Source organism: Etheostoma cragini, chromosome 5 (assembly GCF_013103735.1).
Source record: "Etheostoma cragini isolate CJK2018 chromosome 5, CSU_Ecrag_1.0, whole genome shotgun sequence".
Classification (NCBI taxonomy): domain Eukaryota; kingdom Metazoa; phylum Chordata; class Actinopteri; order Perciformes; family Percidae; genus Etheostoma; species Etheostoma cragini.
In genome coordinates this window covers 27,435,671-27,462,861 of record NC_048411.1, presented here as the reverse complement: position 1 = coordinate 27,462,861, position 27,191 = coordinate 27,435,671, and the positions used below count along the sequence as shown (strand labels likewise).

At 41.3% G+C, this 27,191-nt stretch overlaps 1 protein-coding gene across 2 annotated transcripts; it reads left to right on the top strand.

Annotated features, from left to right (window-relative positions):
* The first annotated feature begins 1,008 nt into the window (after nt 1-1,008).
* adamtsl2 (ADAMTS-like 2) lies at nt 1,009-26,858 on the top strand. 2 transcript variants are annotated; one of them, XM_034871162.1, is made up of 19 exons: nt 1,009-1,298; nt 8,876-8,990; nt 12,046-12,188; nt 12,636-12,711; nt 13,002-13,104; nt 13,783-13,928; nt 15,061-15,184; nt 15,411-15,491; nt 15,711-15,886; nt 17,215-17,518; nt 18,531-18,894; nt 20,526-20,629; nt 21,289-21,415; nt 21,533-21,746; nt 22,626-22,781; nt 23,974-24,144; nt 24,351-24,527; nt 24,653-24,797; nt 26,397-26,858. In XM_034871162.1, the coding sequence occupies exons 2-19, from the start codon at nt 8,877-8,879 to the stop codon at nt 26,522-26,524; spliced, it is 2,853 nt and encodes a 950-aa protein (XP_034727053.1). In that variant the 5' UTR covers nt 1,009-1,298; nt 8,876; the 3' UTR covers nt 26,525-26,858. The 2 variants fall into 2 exon arrangements, with proteins under 2 accessions (XP_034727053.1, XP_034727054.1); XM_034871163.1 differs by lacking the exon at nt 1,009-1,298 and adding an exon at nt 4,832-4,963.
* The last annotated feature ends 333 nt before the right edge of the window (nt 26,859-27,191 follow it).

Here is a 27,191-nt window from a genome sequence, read left to right as displayed (position 1 = left end):
GTTCCTAATTTTGGCAATGTTAGGAAGATGAAAAAAGGCTGTTCTTGAGGCCACGGTATAAGAGCTGGTGGTGAGGATGATGAGACACACGTTGGTGCCGGTAATTAGGCAGAGCCGGAACAGGTGATGGTGTGGATGAATGAAGGAGACCACGCCTCCCCAGGTTGCTTGGCAACAGGAACCGTGACTTAACAGACAGAAAAAACACAGCAAACAGAATCAGAATCAAAAACGGAGGCAGTGCCAGGTTAGGTTAGGTTAAATATTCAAATAATTTGCCTGTTATGAGATATGTTACTACATTTTTCAGATATGAATGTAGCCTATGAAATAATTAAATTTTTGATATGAATTACTGAAAAACGTGGGGCACTCAAGTGTATAATTAAACTTGTTAAGTTGTACATTTTGGTGTTATTTCATTTTTTTAAAGATATTGTAACAAAAGACCTGCATTAATATTGCAATAAGGTATTTTTATATATTGATGATATATTTATATGATATTTATATATCAAAGAGTTTGAAATCTGGCGGTCAAATTGTGCGTACATTTTCTTAAGGTATCATACCAACCATTGTGGTGAGGATGCGTTGCACCATTACATAGTTTATCCACCAGACAAACAGACAAGCTCATTATCCAACTTTAAAAAACAACCTCAGTACATTTATTGGTCACAATTCATCAAATAAAAGAATTATCATGTAATATCCCTAAAAAGGAACTGAAATATTAATAATTCATAAAGTAATGCTGCACATTGAGCTTACTTCACTCTTCACCCAAACAACAGATTTGTGAGGTAAGATGGAGGCAGACAGTAGGATGTGAAAAGTTACAGTACATTTGGATATATAGATTTTTTTATACCCATGAGTGCTTCAGTAGACTTTGGTCAGAGAGAATGAAAGAAAAGCAGCCAGCTCCTACTTTTTTTTCTTGTAAGTCCTCTGATCCTCCCACCTTCTCCGTCTGCTGCTCCTGCTGACTGCATGGGGAAGGAGGAGGAGGAGGAGGAGGAAGAGGGATGCAGGGAGAGCACACCTTACCTCCCTTCCCCTCTTTCTTCCTCCCTCTGTCTGTCTCTTCCTCTTCACTCCACAGCGACAGCAGCACTCACCAGCACACCACAACACACCACCGCTGTCCCTGGCACACAAACACACACACATTTACACACACACACACACACACACACACACACGCACATTCACACTCAAACACTCACACAGTCACACATACTGAGCGGCATCCTCAACACAGACTGAGACGCCCTTGGACTGCTGCAGGCGAGGTGAGTGTGTAAATATTTGAAACCCCCTCTGTGTTTGTGTGTGTGTGTGTGTGTGTGTATTTACGAGGTACACCAGAGCCAATGAGTATTTTGCACCAGACCAAAACAAATCCACAAAAAGTGCTGACTCTCTTTCAGGAGTGTATGTGTGTATGTGTGTGTGCCTGGAGAGGCCAGAGTCTGTCTGGAAACTTGTCAGCTGTTAGGAGGTGTGTGTGTGTGTGTGTGTGTGTGTGTGTGTGTGTGTGTGTGTGTAAGTGTGTGTAAGTGTGTGTGTAAAGTCAAAGATACTTGTCAAACCCTGGATTTTTGTTGTAGTGGCTCTAAACTGTTACAGAGAACTACAGGATGAAATCTACCTACTTCTTGCCTCTCAAGTTTCACTTGGAAAATGTACTAAACTTAATCGTGTTAAAAAGTGTCTAAAAAGAACTCCTGGTGCTAACATCAAGCACATATTGGGTCATTATTAAAGTTAGGTGTCACTTCAGATGATGAGTTTGTGGTAGACGCTCTGGTATTAAATATCAGGGCTCATATTCCTCCATCAGAGGATGTCATCTTTTACAACTTACTTACATACTTGAGAAGGACTGATTTGGTGATGTCACTGTTAAAGTGGCTTACATCTGGTTAAGAGTTTGATTGATGTGTAGGTTACATATCATTGTTTCAAAAGCATTTAAAGAGCTGCACCTCTGGTGATTAGAAGGTAACAATCTCCAGAAAGAGAGATTCTCATAGCTTGTGGCGGTGTTGATTGTATTGCATTATACTGAGAGGTGTTGCTAATATTTAGTCTACCTGCACTGATATGGATAAGATGGACAATCCATTTAAATCAAGGTTAAAACAAGGACAGCACTCAGAGAGCACAGAGCTTTACTAAGGCCAAATGCCCAATAATGCTATGTTAAAGGTTTAAAGTGTAAAATAATAGTCATTGCTCAATAGTATCTGCCCTGTGATTTAGATTCACTCCTAATTTGAAAGGTTTCTTCCTTGGCCCATGCTACACCCTTCCACCAAGTTTCATGGAAATAAATGTTGCCAGTAATTCCATAATCCTGCCGACCGACTGACAAACAAACCGAACCGAAAACATTACCTCCTTGGCGGAGGCAATAATGACTAACGTAGATTACAGTTTCATGTCAAATAAACTAAATGTTTACACCTTCAGAACCATTTCAGAACTTATAATCATGTGTTTAAGTCTTCAAAATATGATTTGAAGGAACGTTTCGCAGCTTACTTGCATACTTTGCAACAGGCATTGTATTTGCATCTTAAACTTGCACATAACATTTTCATCTTAAGTCCCATGTTTCAGTTATAATACTGGCTGCAAAGTTTACAGCTACACCTTTAATAATCAGGCTGTGTGCCACAAACTAATCCTGAAACCCCTTCAGATGCCTTGAAATTAGAATTGTAACTGGAAATCTGGTTGAACTTCCATCCCAGTTTGTCACTGTAAAGAGATGAAAAGCTAATCAAATGTTGCCTTTATACCTTGCTTGCCTAAAAGGTTGCTGTGATGTTTCTACCTGCAGAAAGTAGCTCTGCTCAACTTAGATTTATAGTGACGACAGAGGACGGCTAAGGCGCCATAGAGAAGCAGTATTTTTTCATTGGATTCTCTGTTGTATAAGTTTGTGAGATGACGCTCTTCCCCCGTCCCCCATTTATTTACTGTAAACAATAACTTAAGAATTTGTCTTCCGTTCATGAAGTTTTCTCATACTGAATATAGTTTGTAAATAGATAAGTGCACTTTTTTTTTTAATGGCAGCAATGTGTGCTAATGGGCACAGACTTGTTCCAAGAAGTCTGGTGGTCAGCAAACCACTAATGGGCTCACTTGCATTCGCAAAAACCTACACGAGAGTCATTTGGCTTTTGTTTTATTGCAAGTGAATGTAATACAGATGAAATGAGCCTGGTTGTTGTCCTGGTAAAGCCATCCCCAAAGAACAAGTCAATAAATAGGTCAGAGTTGAAGTGTGAGCCATACCCTGGCCTCTGTCTGCCACAGGGGGCAACTAAACTCTGCTGACCTCTCCTCAACTTCTCAGACTGCCTTGCTCCCTCGTCCTCTGAGTCTTTTCTTCTTTCTCATTCTCACTCTGTCTTTTATAGGTTATCCTCCTTTTGCATCTCTTTGTGTGTCTGCCCAGCTGTCTGTCTCTTTGCTCTGTTGGACTTTTTTTGTATGAAAGAGGCCGAGGAGAGCTGAGATCCATTTTCCACTTTTTATGTGTAATTGAGAAGAGAGCTTGAGAAGAGTGTTTGGCTTATGGAGCAAAAGGCAGCAGGGATGAGTTCCGCTGACAAGCAGACATCCACAACCACCCCACACTCTTTCTCGAGTTTGATGTTTGTTCGTCACATTGAACACCGTGGGCTCTTTAAAACGTAAAGCCCACTGCAAGACCTGTGAAACATTAAAGTGGGGCTAAGCAGGTAGAGTGTTAAACACTTATGGTGGGGTTGGCGGTGGGTCCTCATGACTCCTCCTGTTCACACATCACACTGTACACAATGTCCTTGGGCAAGACACTGAGCCCCACATTGTTTAAGATGGAATGGGAGCTTGCTGCCATTGGTGTTTAAGTGTGGGTGTGAGTGATCTACAAATTGTAAAGCGTTTTGGATAAAAGTAAAAGCAGTCCATTGGTTTGTTGTCTAGTATACAGACAAATATTTTTTTGGCTAGCTCTCATGGGAACATTAAGTCAATATTTTCTGCTTCCTTTTCAGTGGGTGACGTATGCTTATTAGATTGTGGTAACAGTATCTCAGATATGTTTACAGGAACAGTATTTATAATAATGCTTGCTCTTGGCACATCGTGAACTACAGCGTCTATAGCAACTCTTACAAAGATGACAGTGTAGCAGTGTGTGCTAGGTATTTAAAGAGACGAAGTGTGTGCATTAGACATTTGAGACAACAGGGATATCTCTTGCACCCAGTTTATTCAAAATGGTTATATAGAGTCTAGAACATCTTCAGCGGTGAAGGTCCTTTCCATTTCCAACACCAATGTCTCCAATCTCATTTTCTGTTTTTACACATACACCTTATTGTAGATCCTCAACTAATCAATCATTATGATTATGAATTAGCGGATTATGAATTAGCGGAGGTTTAGCATTTTTGATTAAATGTATTAAACAGTTATTCTTTCATCAAAGTTGTTAATTTTTTTTAATTGAATAATTTATTCGTAATTTCAGCAGTTTTTTTTAACCTGTGAAACATTTTCATGTAAATTGTGTGATATTCATATTACAGGTGGCCAGAAGCACTTGGCTGATATCCAGTATTAGATAATAAACGTCCAGTATTGGTCTGATATATCGGTCTGACTGCTCTGCTCCAGTCCAGCCTCCCAGGGGACAGACTACTGCTGTCTGTCTGTCTGCTGAGGCTGCCAGCGCTACAAAAACAAGACAGCGAGGCGAGGGGCCCCCGGGGGCTGTCAGGGTGGGGACGGCAAAGGGATGAGGGAGGGGGAGACAGGGAGGATGAGGGGACTGTGTTTACTTTTGTCCTCTGTGCCTGCTATGCCAGACGTGCTGGGAAACGACAGCAAAGGGGAGGAGGAAGGAGGAAGACCCTGTCTGGACGAGCAAGAAGCAACAGGCCGATTTTGAATTGTGTGTGTGTGTGTGTGTGTGTGTGTGTGTGTGTGTGTGTGTGTGTGTGTGTGTGTGTGTGTGTGTGTGTGAGAGAGAGAGAGTTTGGGTTGTGCTTCTCTTTGGGTGCATGGGCTTGGTTATATGTCTTCGGTAGTGTCATGTTCTGCTACAACAGATCGTGACACTAATGATACAGATAAATAGAGAAAATAAAAGAAATAACTGAAAAGTGGTATACACAACTAAAATAAAAATAGCATTAAATGAGGACATTCTGACAAAGAGGGGACTTTGTGGCAAACCGAGGATAGTTGATCAAAGTGAGCACACCGTGGTGAAGGGACGATGTTTCAGCCAAGTTTCTGCAAAATTAGGCTGTTTTGGTAATGTGAGGACATTATGCCAAAATAGGTAAGTTTTCAGCAAAGTCAGGACATTGTGGCAAAATGAGGTTGGTTGACCAAATTGAGAACACTGTGGTTAAGTAAGAACGTTGCGGCAAAGTGATAACATTGTATCATAGTGCGGGAACTTTAGTAATGTGAGCACATTTTGGCAAAGTTACAACATTGGGGGGGTAAAAAGGTGTTTCAGCTAAGTGGCATTTATTTATTTAATTTCTATTATTGTGTTTTCCATATTAATATTTGTTTACGTATGCACCAGCCACCAAGGCAACATTTCTAAAAAAGTGTTACTTACTTGGCAATAAATCCATTTCTGATTCTGATAATGAGTTGACAAAATTGAGGATATTGCAATAAAGTTAAAGTTATGTCAGCCGGTTCATACCATCAAGAAGCCAGTTGAGGAGAACAGCTTAATTTTACGTTTTAAGGTTAGACTTAGTTTATGTTACCGTTAGAGTAGCTTTTATGACTAAATTTAGGGTCATGGGATAGCAAAAGCATTATATTGCATCAATGATTGTCCTCTCTAATATAGGTCTAAGAATGTGAATCTGCATGTAAGCAGCAGAGAGGGAAAGCGAGTCTCTGTTAATAAGAGAAAGTGTGTGACACAGAGCTTTTTAAGTGTGTACATTCATGCTAGGGCATTTGCATACCTGTACGTGCACATGGCTCAAGCTTAAGCATAAGCGTGCACGGTGGCCAACGTGGGTATGTGTATGTACTCAGTCACGCCACTGGCTGAGTGTATACACATGTGCAGCTGTGTCTGACTGAGTGTCCGTCTCCTCTGTGTCTGTGTGTATGTGTGTGTGTTTTTGGCAGCTGGCCGGGCTCCAGCTGTGTCTGGTTGGATAATGAAGTCCAGGTGCTGCTGCGCCTGCTTTAAGACACCTGTCACCAATATTTAGTGCCAGAGAAAGCCAGACTGCAAACAGGGCGAGACAAGCTGTTTGCTTATTTTAACTAGGCTCCCTAACTGGACCTGAGGACACGGGATGTACTATGAACCATTTCCTAGAAGCTGTGTGAGTGTGTGTGTTTGTGTGTGTGTGTGTGTGCGCGCGCGCGCATGCATGCATGCATGCGTGCGTTAGTAAGTGCTGTATATGTGTATGTATTCTTGTAACTTATGTGTATGTATTATTGCAACTACTGCAACTAAATTGCAAGAGCAAAGACCTAATGTATGAATGTGAGAGTACAAGAATAGATAATGTCTTATACGGCCCCTCATATTTGTCAGTGCAGTGTGTCTACAGTATGAATACACTTATATGTAGGTATATGTTTGTATATTCTGTTAGTGTGTAAATATGCAAAAGCTCAAAAACAGAAGTGTTAAAAGTACTTTATGATGATGCTATAAAAATGTTTTTCATTATAATTCAGTAGTTTTGAAATTCTCCACTGAAAAAAATGACTTTTGGTTGTATAAATTACTTTTCACCTATAGAAAGGCCTACTCAAAATTACCCCTGAAGCATAACTAACTTCTTCACTATCCATTTGTATGTTCCAAACACTAATGTTCATGTTTGCCAAAATATGATACACCTATTCTGTTTGTCGCTTAGCAGAGTAAGCTGTTTACCATAGGTACTCCACATGTACATTTGTTGTGTGAAATGGCACATTGTCTCTTTTCCCTGATAGTAAATAGTATGTTTAAAAATGTAACATAGTTATGTATTTGTTTTATACTGATCATACCAATCAAGTAAAGAAAATTGGATTATGATGTAATAAATTCTGCAGTCTGCAGTGAGTGTTTTATACCCTAAATTTAGGTTTTTGGTTAAGTATTTAACAAAGTCTAACAAATCAAAGGCTTCATTGAGTCATTAACCTTGTATATACAACTGCAGAGCTGCTCAAGTACCCTCCTTTTCCTGTGTGTCTGTGCCTGGTCATGTAAGCCTTAACATACAGACATCTACATTTCCTTATAGTCTGAAGAGCCAAACAAAGGCCTACCTGTGTAAAGTCCTAGGAAACTTACCTTTGACTTTCCAGCACATTGGGGCTTGTTATACTTTTATACGCGCCCCTCCGCCGTCCAACTCCCCGTCTCCAACACCTTTGGCCTTTCAACAGCCTCTCTGTGTCACCGTCCACCTGCCAGCACCAGCCTGCCACAGACTGCCAGCACATTGAAATACCTGCCGCTGGCACGCTGGCTTTGGTGTGACCGGCCATTGTCTCAGAAAATGCCCTTTCCTTGCCATTTCGCTGGTGTTTCTCTGATGTGTTTGTAAGCCTGACGGTGCGGACTGGGTTGCATCTGAAGCAGAGTTCCCCTGATGCTTTAATCCAGGACGTCTTTCAGCTGCCAGCTTTGTTTGCACTTACTTTACTGTACAACTCTAATGCAATTAATGCAATAATTTCAACCAGGCAGAAGCTTTTTAAGCACTTTACTCTGTTTATGTAAGTGCATTTAGGACGCTGTTAGACAGAGGAAGAATCCCGGAAGGGAGACACATTATTTAGCGGCTTATGGAAATATCAAACAAACAAAGCACTTGGAGGACGTAGACATCTGCCGAAGCCAATAGTCCAGATTTCTATGATATGAAAGTGTTGTCATCCCAGCAAGTTTCATGAAAATCGGGCCAGTTGTTTTTTCATCATCCTGCTGACAAACCTTGTCGAACCATTTTACTCTTGCAAATAAGTATAATTTCCAAAACTGTTGAACTATTTCTTCTAAGTGACATTCAAACTTGCACGTTGTGGTTGTTAATGTTTTTGAATTGTCATGTCAAATGTGAAGTCTAAGGATCTTTTTCATAATTCAATATATCTGTTAAAACATTTTCATCAGGGCACCAACATGTACATTTGGATTGTAAAATCTGTGAGTTACAGAAACTTCTGCAGTTGCAGCTCCTCATTAAGTGTTGGCTGTGTTCAGTTTCTGCTGTTTTGTCTCTTGTATCTTGGATTAACATTGGTTTGATTTACTGTCAAACACTCTTCTGTCTGTGCAAAGGTACAAGACAGCAGCACTTCAGGTATCCCCTCCTAAACAAGCACAGATGTTCTTGGTGGCAGGGGATTTCACTGGAGAGTCAGAAAGGAAATATTAAGACCACAAATGTGTTCTCGTGGCGCAAAAACAAAAACCCAACTTGAGGCCCTTTTGTGGCTTTGGAAGCTGAGAAGCCTCAATTTGGAGAGGGGATAGACATAAAAAAAATGTCTAAGTCTAGGCAATATGCTTTCATCCACAACTCACATAAGTGCCTGGACATGGGGTTTTAAGGCCCTGAGAACTCATTATTGGTCATAATATTTCCCTTTATACCCTTCAGCCTTTGTTAAAGACTCATCACTGGATGCTTCCGTCTAGAAACAACGTCGGCTGTTTTGTGTTTGGTCAAAACTGTCTTGGAGGAACTGGTCAGAGTTTCTTGCACCAAGCTACTGCAGCAATAATGGCCTCTTCAACACCAGATGTTTCTTTTTGGTTGACATATTAAACCTGTTTTTTTTTTCTGTCTCACTGATTAAACAGGATGAGGGTGTGGTCGTGGGAACAGTGCGGGGAGACGGGCGTGGTTCTGCTGGGCTTCCTGACGCTGGCGGTGTCTGTGGGGAACCTGTCCACCAGGGGCCTGCACAACACCCAGGTACACACAGGCAAACCCACTGATGATGACTTACAGTGCTTTACTCCTCCACAGCCTCATGTGTTGGGGACTAAAAGACTTTTTAGGCTTAATATTAGAGTTAAAAGGATTATTGGTTGTCAAAAGCCCGTTTCCCACTAGACAACAGACCCACTAACACACACTAACAACTGGATTTTGTCTTTAGCTGGATAGGTTACAATCTGCATTCATTTCCGGGTCAAATTACTCTGCAGTAGTCATGGGTATTTATCTGTTCCAGGTCTGATCAACAGTGATGGAAACATGACACCCGGATAAATTTGCTCATTTTCACCCATTTTTCAATGTGATGCTATGACTCTTTGTCATCTCAGCCAGAAATTCCATTCTGAATTAGTCTGCACTGAGTTTGAAAGAGAGAGTAAATAAGATATAAAAAAGAAGGAAACCACCGTAAAATTAACACTGGCCTCCATGCTGCTTAGTGTTTACTAACCCTGTGTTCCTGCACGTCGATGCTGACACACCAAGAAAAAAAAGAAAATAAGGGCATACTCGCCTATTTACGTAAGATTGCCTATTTTTAGCAGGGTTTCCAGCATTTAAAAAACCTCGGTCATCTCGGTCACTTATGATTGGATTGTGATGACACCCGACAGACTGAGCTGCAGAAGTATTCTCAGATTCTGGGAAATATGTTAGTTTTCCGTGTTTGCAGCTTAGTCAGCATTGTTTTGGTCATTTGCAGGAAGCCAAAAGTCGAGGATTTTCAAGTAGACATACAGTAGACTGTTAAATCACCAAGAGCATGTTGTCTGCATGATGTGCTGCTAAATGTTACACTTTCACGGTTTAACCAGAAAAGACAAGTGAATAAAGTAAGACGACAGCATACATGTACTAAAGGCAGAGAGACAATCAATCTTCAACAGAGGTATTAGCAGAATGATAGGTTAATGATGTAGGATGTTTTGCAGTGCTGATGGATAGATGAGATAAGCTGATGTGAGCAGCTGATATCAAGATTGACAGCCCTTCAAGGAAATATTAGGCATGAGTAAAAGGAGTGAATGACAGGGTGCATGAGAAATAAAACCACAGGCCTAAGCATGGAAAGAAGAGTCTTCCTGACTGTTATTGTGCGATATCCTCATGTATTTCTTACAGGTACAGTCCTGTTACTTTATGGAAATGTGCTTTATTTAGAGGGAAATTGTGAGGCTGCTTCCAGATTCACTTTCACCATAAACGTCAAAGTACAGCTGCATTCTCAGGACAACCTTATGTCTATTACAAGGATACCCACACTTTAACGGACACTGTCATTAACAGACATGGTAATACCATCATGTTGAATGACTGTAAGCACAAAGTCAGAGACAATTTCAGGACGTAAATGGGCAACTGTTATAATGTGACAAAATAGATCAAAATTATGAGTCCAACTAAAGTAAAACTATAAAAAGAAACAACATGCAAAGGGTAACTACTAACTTTAAAAAGTAATCCAAGCACTCTGATGAGCTGCTGTCAAACTGATCTTCGACCAATCAGTGACTTCTCTTCTCTCTTTCTACTCTCACTATTTCCTGTCTCACTCCCTCTGTACCCATCTCTTGCTCCCTGTCTCTTTCTCTCACTTACGCTCTCTGTCTGGTATTTCCAATGTCTATCGGCCTCTATCCCAGCTGCTCTGTCTCACACCTTTACAAGGAGCTCAGTGCACATTCCAGCAGTCCCTCTAATGAATCTGTCTGAATGAAGGGACGCAGCCATCGGCCTGACTTAATGCTACTCCTGCACATCAGGAATGTGTGAAATGCAGAGCGTCTTCACACGTTAGAGCCCCAGAACAAAACACTGTGATGCTCATTTACTGTGAATCTATTTGGTGCTGACACACTCTGTTCTGACCGTCGGATCATCTGTACCGCAGTTTTACACAGTGGAACCAGAGTAAAGTTTACAGTATTGCAACTGCTGTTACTGCCACTAACACTACCACAATTTATACTACAACATATTTTAGACAGCTGTTACAAATACTACCACAACGCGTAGTACATTCTACATTTACTCAATGGTAACTCATAGTAGAAAACATATTCAGTTTTACTTAGGTAAAAGTAGCAAAACCAGAGTGTTTTTAACCTTGTTACTAGTAACTAAAGTTGTGGCCCATATGAAAGTTTTCTCAGAAAAAGGTAAAAAACTAAAAATAACCAGCCACATGTATAACTTTTATAATCAGAAAAAAGGATTTGTTGCCAAGTAAGTAACACTTGGAGGAATTTCCCTTGGTAGATGGTGCAAACATAAACATATTAAACATTAATGTGAAATAACACAGAAACAAATATAAAATAGTGTGGCACTTTAACATTAGAAAACAAGGGGCTGAATGGTTCAGTGCAGGACGTAAGATTCTGGACCAACTATGGCTTAAATACAACAAATCAATTGTAATCGGCTTTGAGGGAAACAGCCCTGGTCTTAGAAATGTTCAGTTGTGGCTTATGTAAAACCAGGCCTTAGAGAGTTTGGGTTGGGTTGTGGTTATGGCCGTACGGCCACTTTTGGATGGATTCTTTATTAAGTCCATGGTAGTTTGTTGGCTAAATGAACTTGGTAAGCAGTTATTTAACTATCCCCTTCTTACAAAATTGCAATTGAAAGTGCACAACTGTAGAAGAAGAAATGAATAGTGTTGCCAGGTTGGATGATTGGATCATTATGCCTTGACTCAGCGGTCCAGGGTTCAATTCTGACCTGTTACAATTTCCTGTGTGTCTTTCCCTTCTCTTTCAGCTAGCTGTCCTATCAAATAAAGTTGGAAAAACAAAACAATCTCTAAAAATAAATGAATAGAACAGTAAACACATTTGACTTAAATTCTGTACATTTTATAAAGTGAAAATGTTTGCTTTGTTTGAAAATGGTTGCAGATTCAGATGTACCCACAAATAGCTGCTTCTTCACAGCCCTTAATTGTGATTACTAATACTGCTACTATTACAACCAGTTACCACTGTTTGTGTACAGTATATCAATGTATTTGTGTGTGTGTTTTCAGGAGGATGGCGTGGCGTCCAACAGTCTGGAGGAGGAGCTGGAGGTGACCACGTACTGGTGGGGGGAGTGGGCCAAGTGGACAGCCTGCACTCGTGCCTGTGGAGGTGGAGTGATGTCACAGGAGAGACACTGCCTTAAACAGCGGTCAGTCAGTCTGCACATACAATAGTAGGAATATAAGGTGGTGTTGTCTTGGTACTTCACAGCCATGTGTTTTAAAGTGTGTTGAAGTCTAAAAAAAGTTAGTTACGCTTTAAAAAGTTGTAGTTCTTTCTGTTGCTAGTCTAGATATAACTTGCTGTTTCACAAATACAAATGAGACCAACATGCAACTTATATTGCAGCCAATCTAGACACCAGTCCTATAATGCCAATGAAGAAATCAGGAAACAGGTTTTATGTTTCAGGACTTTGACATGTATGTAGTTATTACACTTCATTCATAATGGTCTTAAAAAGGTCTTAAAGTACTAAATATGAAACATCTGTGTGACAATTATATTGTGGATTATATTCATTTTATCTCCTGTAACTGATTTTTTTTTTTTTTTCATGGTGTTACTTCTACAAATGTTTTTTTTCTGTCCAAAGAATGAAAGTTGCTGCAGGGAAAGACAACATGACCTGCACAGGAACTGCTAAGAAATATCATCTCTGCAACACTAAAGTGAGTCAGTTAAATTCTCATCTTCGTTATTTCACATCTTTATTAAAACAAGCACGGCCCACCTGAATGACTGACAGTAAAGGACTCTGGCTGGGGCGGGCGGCCTCCAGACGTGACTGTGTGTAGCTATTTGAAAGAGAAGCCGGGTGGGGCTCAGAGCGATCAGAAAACCATCCCGGCACAAATAAACGCTTAAAAAGAATTTATTTGTGTTACATATTATAAAACTGAGTCTTAACAAGTGTGAAGCAGACCTCTTTTAAATGGCCTGTGCTGTCTTTGCACTGCAGGAATGTCCTGCCACTGGGAGGAGTTTCAGAGAGGAGCAGTGCTGGTCCTTCAACTCACAGCTTTACAATGGGAGGAACTACCAGTGGAAACCTCTGTATCCTGGTATTAACACCCATTAAACGCCTCGACAACATCTCTTTACCCCATTTAACAGCGCAGACTTAGGTCTTTGCCATCTGAGCTGCATAAAATCATCCTGCTATGCATCCAAAACAGTAGCATCCTTTATATGACTTCTTAAAACGTGTTGTTTTAAAAACTTGTTTCTTTAATATCAAAGTGTTTTTTACTTATTCACATTGTTGGCTTTTATTGGTAACTAATTATTAAAACAAAAGGCTGAATGAGAAAGATATCTCACAAGTGAGAGAGAAAATGGCAAAAGGGCAGAAGGGAGACTTTTGTGGGGAATGTGAGAATCGGGGAGACTGCAGTTTGACACACTTCTCAAGCTTTACTAATCAAAACCAAGAATTCTCAACTGCTTTAACCCCTATTTTAGCTCATATTCTTGGTTTCACAGCATCTTTTGTTTCCAGCAGCTGCAGGAGAGTGTTTTAAGCAAACAAGCTCTGATAAACCCGCTGTACACTACTACTGTACCTGGCCAGCACCAAACAGCAGAGAGTTAGCGACTAGCTGGCGAAAAAGTGTAACACCTAGCAGCTAAAGAGCCATATTTGTGACAGCAGTAATTAAGAATATGTATGTAAAAGTACAGATTGTGTTATAGTTTTCATGGTTATAAGACAGTGACGTTTGGCGTGCTTTCCTCTCCAGACGACTACGTTCACATCTCCAGTAACCCCTGCGACCTCCACTGCACCACAACCGATGGCCAGAGGCAGCTAATGGTGATGGCACGAGACGGCACCTCCTGCAAGTACAGCAGTTACCGCGGCGTCTGTGTGGACGGTAAGTGTGAGGTGAGTCCAGCTTCTTTACTTTGTACCTCAAACAGTTTCACTCTACTTTCAGTTTTCAGAACCACTGAAAGCACAACATCAAGTCTGTATGATAAGCAAAAAGCCCAGGGGAGCAGCGTTTCAGCTGTCGGACAAACAGTGCCAGGCAATGAAGTGTAAAGTTTCAAAATATAGTTTTTAAAATATAGTCTTGAACTCAAAAAGTTACAGTTAGTCTAAAAGTTCATCCAGAAAGAGCAAGTTGGCAGTAGGCAAGTTGAGCTCAGGTTTTCTCAGCTTTTGAGATGGTTTTGAGATTTCAAAATTAAATAGTCTGTATGCACACTGCACTTTTTTGTGACTTTTCATAAATATTCTACCCTTTAAAAGTTTGTCACTTAGTCTTTTTTGCTCCGCTTCCAAAAGAAGGAAATCTAGAAAGTTGGTACAGTTTAGGGAATTATGGACACAAATGCAGAGATGAGGGAGGCAGGAGAGAGTTGATCGAGGATTTATTAACAAAAACTGGGAACTACAAAAAGGGATCCAAAAATACAAAAACAAACGACACTAGGAGTAAACAAGAAAGCAGGCACAAAAACAAAGCCCAACATCCCAAAACCCCCAAAATCCAAAGAGAAAATAAAATAAAATCAAAACACAGACCAATCACAGGAAAAAAGTCGAACACTGACCACACCAACAGACACAAACTAACTCACAGACACACAAAAGAATCTGACAAGTGACAACGTGAACACAGAGGTTAAATACAAGAGGTAACGAGCAAACAAGGAACAGGTGATACAACAGGTGAAACATATCAGGGCGAGGATGACTATCACAAAGGCAGGAAAACACAAGGCAGGACAAGACCTGACAGAAAAACTGATTATCAAAATAAAACAGGAAACAGAACACACACAAGACAGGAAGTACAACTAGGTAACAAGGGAGGACACACGGAGTAAAATAGAAAACAGGAAACAGAACAAACCCGCAATTATAACAGGAAACAAAACCAACAGAAACCATAACAGAAATGATTTGGTTGCTTCTAGATCATTACCAAATTATCACTGATGACTAAGTCTTGATTTATAGGAGATTTGATTTAATACTCTCTACTTCCATTTCCTGCTCTGCTGCTCAGCCAATCGGATGTGACGGAGTACTGTTTTCCTCAAACACCTTGGATAAGTGTGGAGTCTGTCAGGGGGACGGCAGCAGCTGCAGCAGAGTCACCGGAAGCTTCCGCCGTGGGGCCACAACCCTGGGTGAGCTTTTGGGTTAATTTGACTATTTTATTATGTAAGACTTGATTCATCTCTAATATACTGTATATGCGCAAACATTTAGTGAGAATTTAAAAGTATTAAAGTCATCAGGATTGGTCAGAAAGGGATTTTTTTGATAAATAAACAACCTTAAAATGAAAAAGGCAAAATATAAAAAAAGCATGAGATGACCCTGACCACTTTTATATTTGCATTCCTGTCCAAGGCTACTCTTTTATCACTCAAATCCCTGAAGGATCATGGGACATCCAGATCATTGAGAGGAAGAAGTCGGCCGATGTTCTAGGTAGGTACTCCCTCATTTTCTGCTCATCACACACACCTAACTATTTCCTTGATTCCACACATACTCACAAAAGACAAGTGTGCAACAATGAACAGTCTTTTCACAAGTTTATTGGAAATGTCTGATTTTAATTTGAAGGAAAAGATGGAGGACCTTTCTACAGTCTGTTTTCAAAGTGTTTGTACTTCTCAGAGTTTTCTATTTATCTCCTTCCCCCAGCTGTGACAGACCAGGCGGGAAACTTCTTCTTTAATGGTGCCTACAAGGTGGACACTCCGCAGAACTTTCACGCAGCAGGTGCCATATTCAAGTACCGCCGGCCCATGGATGTTTATGAGACAGGGATCGAGTACATTGTTGCCAAAGGCCCCATCGACCAGGCCATCAATATTCTGGTACACCTATCCTTCCTCCATCTACCTCTCTCACTCAAACTCTTTCTCCACACTCATCACTTTTTTATCATTAAGCTTTCCTCCAAATGCTCTTTTAGTAGCCTGTAGTTAAACATGCTAAGGAAATTATTACATACTCCTCCAATGTCTTGCAGTCAGAATATTAACTGCTCCAATCCGTCAGATACTATAGTTACAATGAAATACAGAAGAAGATGCCTTAATTAAAAAAAAATGATTCCATCCCTCTATCAGTGAATCTCCTAAACTAATGACATAAGCAGGGTGAGAGATGAAGGGAATATCTGAATGCTTTTCTGGTGTCTTTTACTGCACAATAATCATATGTATTTCATGTGGCAGACTTTTATATTCAGTACAAATTTCCCCTGCCACACAAAGTAATCTTGAATCTTGAGCTAACTGTTTGATAGAGGGCGTGCATGTTATGTCATCATACATGTAGTGACCACAGATGTTTGTTGCTTTGGCCTATGCATTTTTTTTTTAGCTAATTGTAAAATTTGAAGCCCAAGAATGTACGCTTTAGGCTACTGTTCTGATCTCTTGAACTTAATAAAGGTCACTCTGATTAGGACAGCTGACTCACGGGGTAGCAGTGAAGACCACCAACCCTTCAGCAAACAAATTAAGCAGAGAGTCTATTAAGAATACTACAAGTTCTTGATGTGTGATTAAATCGGTCAGTGATGGTGTAGCAGCTCAGCCTCTAGAAAATGTGAAATGCCCAAAATGTGTGTATTATCTCCTTTTTAATTTAGTAAATTTAGAGATGCCTATGCAATGCATATGTAATGGCAAGTCTGTGTTGACTGTATTCTGACAGCAGCCATATATCCCAAAACAGAGTCCATGTCACAGCCTGGGTTTGACAGATCTCTCTACAGGATGCTGGATCACAGCTATCTACCTGGGCACTGTGGTTAAGCTGGTTATTCTCTGCTAAAGAGTTTTTGTCTTCAGTCCTATAAGCCAGGATACACACCATGTAACAATCTTTCCTTAAAGAGCTGTATATTCTCCAATTGAATAATAATCTTAAATCTAGTGAGTTGTAAAACTGTGGCAGACTCACATACAGTAGAGCTGATAGCGTATCAATGGCCATTCAAACCAAGTCCAGTCCAGATCTTATAGTTTTAAATACAATAGAAAGAAATAACAGACCTAGTGTGCAAAGGTCTTAATGTAGAATTAGTTTAAGGCACTTTGGTCCTAGTTTTGTTATTGACTCTCCTTGTTACTGGTCTGAAATCTCTGTAAATTAACCCAACCTTGATTTGACGCACTTCCTTCTCGTCACTCAGGTATGGAACCAGAACGGACGCACACCGTACATCACATACGAATACACCGTCCTCCGAGACTCCCTGCCACCCGTCCCACCTCCTCCCGTCTACACCGGGTCAGACACCTCAGCCGGAGAGGTTTCTGTGGAGGTAGGGGGGCCGATGGCCCCTAACAGCAGTATTTTTGACCAGGCGGCCCCTGAGAGCCAGTTGGAACCGGGAGATGCTGACGGCCAGAAAGGCCAAGAGACCAACGAGGTGTACGAGGAGACAGCAGCCATCGACTGCGACCAGGACGGAGCAGCTGCCCCAAAATTTACAGGTAAGGACTAATGCAACACCTTAGATCTGTATGTGTTGTATGAGTATACAAAAATTCAGGCACCCACCAATCACCATGGAAAACAAGCAAATCACCAGTGATGGAGGAAGAATTCCGATCCTTTTACTTACTGTAAGTAAAAGTACTAAATCCACACGAGACTCATATTCCACCACTGCAAATAAAAGTTTTCAGGTTAGAAGCTTAAATTATTGATGCCTACCATGTTAAAATCTAAGCATGAAAGGCCAAAATATCTGGGATAGGACAATATCCTCCATGCTGATGTATTGGATGGGCTTTAGTGTGAGGTGTTTGTTTTTTTGGCAGATGAAACAAAACAGGTTAGATTTTACAGTCAATCCTCTATCTTGTTTTCTTATTAGTGTGTGTGTGTGTGTGTGTGTGTGTGTGTGTGAGAGAGAGAGAGGTAGCCCTTTGGAACTCTGCATTATTTATGGTACAGACACATAGAGAGGATCAGCGGCAGATGAAAAATTCAGAGTTTCTTGGTGTGTTTTTTTCCTTTTAAAAATGGCTGCATCACAAACATGTGCGGTAATGGCCTTCCTGTGGGCTCTCAGCTGACTGTTGAGGCCATTACACCAACGCTTTGAGCGCCGGTGAGACGAGATGGAGAGGTGGTTGAAACGCTCGCCATACACAGGCTACACAGGCTGACGTCATATTACAGACCAGATAAATCAGCACTGACTTTGTCCTCTTGCCATCCTTTCTTGTTTTTTTCCCATTTTTCGTTATTTTTCATTCACTTGCTGTTTTTTAAAATCTTCTGCAAATATTGTAATTTTAAATTCCCATCTCTTTGATGCACAGGTGTGAAACTTTAGAAGAAGCAATATGAAACAGCTGCAAAGTCTTCCAATCTGAGCTGAATAAATTACATTCTCAAGTGCAACATAACCAAAAGCTCCGTCTCAGATTAATTTAATGAAATATCAATTTGGTCTCCAAGCAAAGCTGAATTTTCCTTTCTACTTTGATCCATCAGAAGGAAACAGCAGCCATGCAGGCAGCACTGCCAACCCTGCCTCTGCTGGTGGGTCCTTGGATACAGGACCGGACTCCCCAAATCTCATTTGGAGCGTCCTGCTGGATGGCCGAATTGGCCCCGATGAGCTGCTCATCAACATCTCAACCAATCAGCTGCTGACAGATGGAGACACTTTGTTCCCGTCAGAGGTGGGACCAGCGGAGGCGGACCTGAGCAGCCTGGAGCAAGATGGGCTGATGGGAATCAACGAGACGCTGGAGTTTACTCTGGGCCGCAAACGCAATGACAGCGGAGACAGTTCCTTCCAGAACAAAACAGTGCAGAGCACTGGGAGGACCTCCAGCCGCTCCAACAGAACCAGGTAATCCAACAGAACATGGGTAAAAAGGGCATCGAGTACATCAAATCTCAAATTAGTTTTAAGATGATCCGCAGCAGAGGTCCACTCACAGAAAGCCATTCCCTTTCATCTGGATTCAGTCCTGACTGAATGTGTTCAGGTATGGGTCACACTGGACCTGAATGTTCAGACACTGTTGAGCCCTCGTGTCTGCCGCGGGCTGAAGGAAAAATATGCTGCAGGCTGAACGAGAAGCAATCTGGGGCCGGGGAACTCTGGTTTTCCTCTGAAGATATCCTCAGAGAGATTTAACCAGAGGGAGTGGCAGAGAGACAGACAGCAGGACAGGAAAGCAAGAATACGGCAAGAAAGTGGCGCAAGCTACTGTAGGGGACAAAGAATCAGACTGGAAGTAGACAGACAGGTGGTAAGCCAGACAGAAATCAGAACAAGTAGTAAGGAAGAGATAAGATAAGTGAGACAGTAAGACAGACAGCACAGGATAAGCAAGTGGAAAACCAGGTAAACAGACAGATACTTTAGGCAGGTAGATAGACAGGTGGACTATAACTCACTTGGACAGAAAGAGTTCAGGTATATACAGAATGTAGGGTTAGGGTTAGTCATGCGGGGAGTTAGGTAGACAGACAGACAGACCAATAGACAGTTCAGGTATACATACAGGCTGTAGAGCAGTTAGGCTAGACATGCAGGGACATGGACAGACAGACAGACAGACAGACATTAAAGCAGTTTGACAGGTACTGTAGAAATATTGTACAGACAGTAAGACAGACCGGTAGACCTGGCAGGTTTTCCATTCATCATATTTGTAATTCATGTTGGCTTCTCCCCTCTGTGTCCAAACACGGCTTCACCAGTTCTGCAGCCAGCAGCTATAAAACATGGGGCCGACACGCCCTTTCCTCTGAGAGACAGAAAAGAGAGGAAATGAGCAGAGCAGAGGAGCACAGAGGGGAGGAGGGGGGAGGAGGAGGGGAGTACACACTTAGAATCTAATAATTCAAGTTATTTGCAGAAAAAGGGAAAAATGTGATGCAAAGAGGGAAAGTGTGCTGTCCGACTGTAGTCACCTCTAGGGAGAAAATAATGTGCAAGAATCAGTCTGGCTTACATGGAGGGATGCCGGCGAGGAATAACTCAAAGTGATTTTCAAATAAACGTCTGGCAGAGGCGGAGGGAGCAACCAGTGTTATGACAAGAATGTGCACATGACTTTTATGTGATGTGATGAAAAAAAGTGGGTCTGCTGGTTTGCAGGCTGTGAATCAGCTGTCACACTGTGGTCAATCTCAGTGTGTGAGTGTTTCAGGCTCTAGTATCCTTAAATGACCTTTAAAGATTATCTCACTGAAAACTTATCTTTTCAATTTTTTTTTAAATCGTGTTCCTTTGTGGGAGACAGTGGATGTAATCAGCTTGGATCTACTGCAGCCACAGTTTATTTCACTGGTAAAAAAAAAGAAAAAGAATTGCTTCTATAGAACCTGTAGAATTTCTCTATTCGGCATTTGAATGCACAACATGAAATAACACAGTATTAAATACTTGACATGAGGATAAATGCTGCCACAACTACTTCTTAAGTTTTTATATTTCTTACGTGTGTGTGTGTGGTGGGGGAGTGACAGAGGAAATCAAAGGATCTACCAGAAGAACCTAAAGCTGAGTGCAGCTGACATGTACCGCTGGAAACTTTCCTCTCAGGAGCCATGCAGCATGACTTGCTCAATAGGTACGTGCAAACACACATGCACTTGCACGTGTGTATATACACCCACATATATTCACTCTTAAAATATGATCAAGATCTACAATATCTGATGATTGCAGTAACAATTAAGGCTCTAACACTGGTTTGGTGAAGTGCACACTTGATGCCTCTTTCTGTCTGTTTAAACCATGGGACACTTGATTGAGGTGTCATGTGTGAGTTCATGTGAAGTCCCAACAGGCCTTCTTCACAGCAGACAGAATAACATTGACTGCATTCCAATTAATATCAATAAATATATGTATTTATAAACATCGTTTAGTACCGTTATGTGCTATATAATAAAACAGCCTTTGTACATATATGGTAACCGTCAAATGTAACCTCAAAATGTTACTTTTTGCTGCTGCCGGTTGAATATTTAGTTTGTGATTTTTTGCTTGTGTGCCCACTGGGACCATTTTGTGAATGGCTCTTCTTAACTTCTTTGATAGTAAAAAACTTTTTTTTTTTGCATTTTGGTCTGTTGTATTTAAAATGTGCTGTATAATATAATTAATAATTATATTATACAGCACATTATATAATTATATTATATAATTATAATTAATAAGCTGAAGGAAGCAAGGCAAGCCTGCGCCTTGCTTCCTTCAGTTTATTGGTTCTTGCTCCTGATACAGGAGTGTCAAAGTCCTTCGTCACATGTATTCGTTACGACGGCGTTGAGGTGCACGATATGTACTGTGATGCTCTGACCAGACCGGAGCCAGTCCATGACTTCTGTATTGGGAGAGAATGTCAGCCCAGGTACAATTAAAAAAAGAAAAACATTTCAATGAGCCAGAAATGATTCAAACATTGAGCATGATATATACTGCTACCTGTACAGACCCATGCTGAGATGGGACTAATGTGGTGTTTCAGATGGGAGGCGAGCAGCTGGAGCGAATGCTCCAGAACCTGCGGGGAGGGTTTCCAATTTCGCCAAGTTCGCTGCTGGAAGATGCTCTCGCCGGGCCTGGACAGCTCGGTCTACAGCGATGTCTGCACCATGGCCGACCTGGAGAGACCCGTTGAGAGAAGACCCTGCAAAAGCCCCGCCTGCGGCCCACAGTGGGAGGTGGCAGAGTGGACCGAGGTACGAGATGTCTGTAATGATTTACCCTTCTGAGAACACAGAGAAGTGTGTTTTATGGCTTTACAGTAGCCTACTCCTGTCTTTGCCTGTTCACAGCTGATAATGCTTTGCGACTCTATAGTTTTGCCTTTTTGGTTTGTTTTTCATTTTAATTGGATTATTGTTTAATTTTATTTTTTTAAACTGATGGATTTTCCAGAGACACTTACCAGACAACAACATAACAACCTAAATGTAAAACCCAAAGGGTTTTAATAAAAAGGGAAGAGTAAAATTAAATACATTTTTTTCGACTTTTCACTGGAGCAACACGGTTTTCAAACAGCCATATGTCCAAATACAATCAGCTGTTCTCAATGCTTTATTAAAGCAGTCCTTGAGTATTTGTTACAACATTCTTGGTACATTCTAAACATCAGGAGTCATTTGTGTTGTAGCTAAAGATGAGTCATCAACATGTATTGTGTTTTTTCCACACTAATTTATCAACTATAAACCAGTTGGCACATTAGCACAGAATCAACAGCTACAAGGCTTGAATTAAGCAAAAGAGTTAGTTAGTTTTCTAGCCCTTTGCAGGTAACAGTAATTATTAATTATAAATATATTACGGGGAAAATCAATATCACTTCAGATTCTTAAGATGTATTTGTTTCTGGTCTTTTCCAGCAGATGTCAGACTCTTTAAAAGCAGCACTGTGCAAAGTGATTAAACCTGACTCCAAATAAGGGTAAACTGGAGCAGTTCTAAGCGCTAGTAGCAGAACTCAGTCTGGCAGTTTTCCAAAGAAACCTGGCTTTCCAACAGTGATCTGCCATGGCTTCACTTTTAGACATGACAGTACTTATCTTATAAAAATGTGTCTCTGTGTGATCCAGTGTCCTGCTAAATGTGGCAGCAAAGCCCAGGTGACCCGCGATGTCCGCTGCTCTGATGAGACCCGACCCTGTGACCAGATGACCAAACCACCAAACCTCAAAAACTGCACCGGTCCGCCCTGCGAACGCCAGTGGACTGTGTCAGAGTGGGGGCCCGTGAGTGTTTTTACTCCCTGTGGACACGACATACAGAGACAGTAACATGTACAGTATAACAACCCATGTTACGTGTTTTGGAATTTATCACCTGTAGCTGCTCTTGTTGCTCTCGTTATAGACATAGACAACTGACAGTTACTTTGTATCCAAACAAAACAAAGTGTCAGACAGTGAATATTATTTGTCTGAGTTCACTTTGATTTTCTTGATATATAGTTTAAAATGTTTTCCCACGTTTTTAAAATGTTGATGGGGTTGTTCCGCTTTACCGGTTTCAGCTGTTTCTACTTCAGTGCAACACAACAGTGTGAATTGATTTATTAGGTTGGACAGACAAATGTAGTTCCTGATGTTCCTTTCAAAGTCTAGAAACCAGCTGGTCTAATTTACAACCATGGAGTCCAACCAGTCACAAACATGGATGGTGTGAACTTTTCTTTGCACAAAGTAAAATATTACTGCAACAGCTAATGTTGGATCAGTAAAGTTTATATTATTATTTAGAAACTTACTGTGAGCACGTGCTTTTTTAATTTACTTTGCTTTTATGGTAATATGTACAGATGTGCCAACATTACAGCCCTGCAGTAAATCACTATTTAATGCAGAGGTGTTTGTTGTTGCATCTGTATGAATGTATTGTCACTACTCCTCCTCTTGTAAAGTGCACATTAGCTTGATTTTAAAGCACTTGAAAGTGTTTTTTAAGAAAGAAAAGAAAGTTTTTTTGTTGTATCCATATCTGTATCTGTCATTTCTTTTTTGATATCTGTCTGAGATTTCCGCCTCCACCCCTTTTTAAAGGCGGTGAATGGAAATGCATTTGTCTTACAATACCATATGAACATTATTTATAACAAAAGAGTTATTCCAAAAAACAGGTTTTCTTGCAGCTTTCTTGCACAGTAGTGTGTAGTACCACTCTGTGTTAATATTAAAACATGAGGTTTCTTTCGAAGCAACTAAAGTAAATAATCATCTCTGGTAACATGTGTAGGCACATGATTTTACCTGATGTAACGTGGCGGGTTGTCATTTCATTTTAAGTGATGTCTCCTTTTTTATTTAATACGATGTGAGACGACAACAACTTGTTTGACTCTGAGCTTTGTGACAAAAGAGGCAGTGAAGAGAACAGGAATGCATACTGTTGATTATGAATCATCCAGTTTAAGCCTTGTTGTTGCAGTGCTCGGGGTCGTGCGGCCAGGGAAAGACGGTCCGTCACGTGTACTGTAAGGCTGCGGAGGGTCGCGTGGTTCCTGAGAACCAGTGCTCTACGGAGGACAAGCCGCTGGCCATCCATCCCTGTGGGGAGAGAGACTGTGCTCCACACTGGCTGAGCCAAGACTGGGAGCGGGTGAGGCCTTGTCACAGAGTTGGAATTAAGATTTAACGTTTTATTACTTAACCTGAAACACTCAGTCAATTAATTGATTTGCATGCTTGCTTGCTTTTTCTCTTTTTTATCTTGCATTTTTTTGTCTGTTTGTGTCATAAGCAAGCTTTTTGAGGACGTCATGAAGTCTAAAATGGAGACTAGTAACTTTCTGTTTTTGTCTGTAGTGTAACACAACCTGTGGGCGTGGCGTAAAGCGAAGGCTTGTCCTGTGTGTGGGCATCAGTGGTGGACAGTTCCAGACCTTCGATGATGAGGAGTGCGGAGGCAGCGAGAAGCCGGAGGAGGAAAACACATGCTTTGAGAGGCCGTGCTTCAAATGGTACACCACCCCCTGGTCTGAGGTGAGGCCCACTTCACCTCTGCTCTGCAGAGTGTGCGTCTCTGCACCAGTAAGACCACAAAGACAAATCCCCCTGATCTTCAGCCCTGTATAACAACTGTGTTTCTGGTCTTGTGTCGTCCTCAGTGCACTAAGACGTGTGGTGTGGGTGTGAGGATGAGGGACGTCAAGTGTTACCAGAGCAGGGAGCTGGTCCGAGGCTGTGACCCCCTCACCAAACCGGTGGCCAAACAGACCTGCACTCTCCAGCCCTGCCCCACTGAGCCGCCAGGTAACACCTCAGGGAACGCCGCTCTGCCTCCAGAAGCTTACACACATTGTTCTTCATTCACAAAAACAAGATCTACTCGTCATCTAACAAAATCTCAAAAACAGATTATCCTAGCCACAAGTTTCTGGCAAGTTTTCCCCAAAAGTAGATCCTTCTGCAATCAGCTACTGAATGAATTGAAGTGATAGAAGAAGACTAAGAGCAGTTGAAAAAGATTAGAATAAATTAGTTGTCATTGGTAAAAGAAACTAAAAGCTTTGCATCACAGCTGCACATTCTACGGACAGATCACAGTCTGCAGAGGGCCTGAAGAAAAATAAACTTTTTTGGATCCACATCACACAGTTGTGCTTCAATAATGATCCAGGGTCATTTATGCGTTTCTGAACTGGATAACAAATTAGAAATCCAGGTTCCAACAGTATTTTCCACTGTCATGCAACACTGTGGGTTATTTAATTCTTCTTCCTTTGGGTTCAAAACTAATTCACATGATAATACATTTGGTGTCTGAATTCTGTTTTTATCCCTGTTAAAGTAGTTATTATTTAGTAAAAATAAGAAAACAGCTATAGAACAGGTGACTCATAACATTAACAGTAGTGTACGTTTTCTTTGTTGGAGTCATTTTCTTCTCTTTGCGAGGGAAAAGTTAGCACGACCCATAGTGAGAATGGCCACGAGTATGAGGGCCATTGCGTGAGCAGCACATTAACAGAGCGGCAGCAGCTCCTTTTAGTTCCGATCAGGTCAATTACATAAAATGTTAATAAATAAACTTGAAAAGTAGAAATATGCTTTGGGATGCTGAAACGCCACCTGTGTAGAAATGCCCCAAGACCTAGGTTGAATATTACTTGAACTTCTCTATGAATTTTGGCTTTGATAAATGAAAAAAATCAAAAAAGGTATTGTTTTGGTACCAAGGATAGAAACGGGCTCTTAGCCTGGTTGTGGGTTTTGATTTAGTATCTCTCTGCGACGTTCCACATCCGGGATTTCTCCGTCGCCGGCAGAAGTTCCGCCAGATTTCACTTATCTCGGCCACATGTCCGTTACCTTCCACTTACTTTGTGTTGGAATTTGGATGTCTGAGGACTACGGTTAACTGCTCCTGAGATCTCTGCAGGGTAAATCAACTAGCTAGACTCTCTGTTGAATTGAATGTAAACACGTTCCACCAAAACAAGTTCCTTCCCAAGGCTATTTTTATATCTTAATAATTGTGATAATTTCGACTGATATTGCAAAAGCGATATAATTCATCGTAATGAAGGGTATGAACATTTTTGTGTCATTATTCTCATTTTCATTGAAAAATATTAAAATTTAAAAAATGTAAGTGATTATAGTTTAATTTTTGGTGAGAACCAAACAAAGATTTTTTTCTTTAGCCTTTGAATACAAATTCTGGGCTGGGGTATCTCTGCAGCACCACAATAACTAATTCAGAATGGTTTGACACATTGTTTGCCTTTAACAAGTAATGCGACCCCTCTGCAAATTGCGATTTAGATAAAATTGCGATTAATTGTGCAGCATTCAACTGTTCTGTAAACTAGCTAAAATGAACACTGCCATGTGCAAACTGTGTCCCAGATGAGAGCTGCCAGGATCGTCCCTCCACCAACTGCCTGCTGGCGCTGAAGGTGAATCTGTGCAGCCACTGGTACTACAGCAAGGCCTGCTGCCACTCCTGCCGCGCCCTACGGCCCCCAACCTCCTAGTCCAGAACACCTGGACCACCTCTCCCCAACTCAAACTCCGGCATGAGGAAACAAATGGGTACATTTTTGTACACGTGGTACTGCAGTTACTGTGAACAACAGGAGGAAAGTCCAGAGCTTCCTCCAATTACTTGGATTTACATAGGTTCATTTGTCAGTTGGGTAGTTTAAAGGTCCCATAGCATGCTGCTTTATATAGGCCTCAGTGGTCCCCTAATACTGTATCTGAAGTCTCTTTCCCAAAATTCAGCCTTGGTGCAGAAATACAGCCACTAGAGCCAGTCCCACAATGAGCTTTCCTTTGGACGAGCCATTTCTGATTCTGTAGCTTTTGAGGAGGAGAGGGGTGGGCAAGGTTGAGGGTGGGGGTGTGGCCTTGACCAACTGCCACTTTGCTCGTTCTAAAGTCATGATGTCTCTCTCTCTCTCATGGGTGGGCCAAATTCTCTGGGTGGGCAAAGCTGAGAAAGGGGAGGTAACCTTGCCCCTTATGACCTCATTAGGAGCAAGATTCCAGATCGGCCCATCTGAGCTTTCATTAAAACAAAGGCAGAGCAGGATACCCTGGGTTTGGTTTACCCCTATCGCCACTTCTAGACACTGGGGGAACATAGGCAGACTGGGGGAACTTATATTAATGTTAAAAAAAGTAAAATCTTCATGCCAT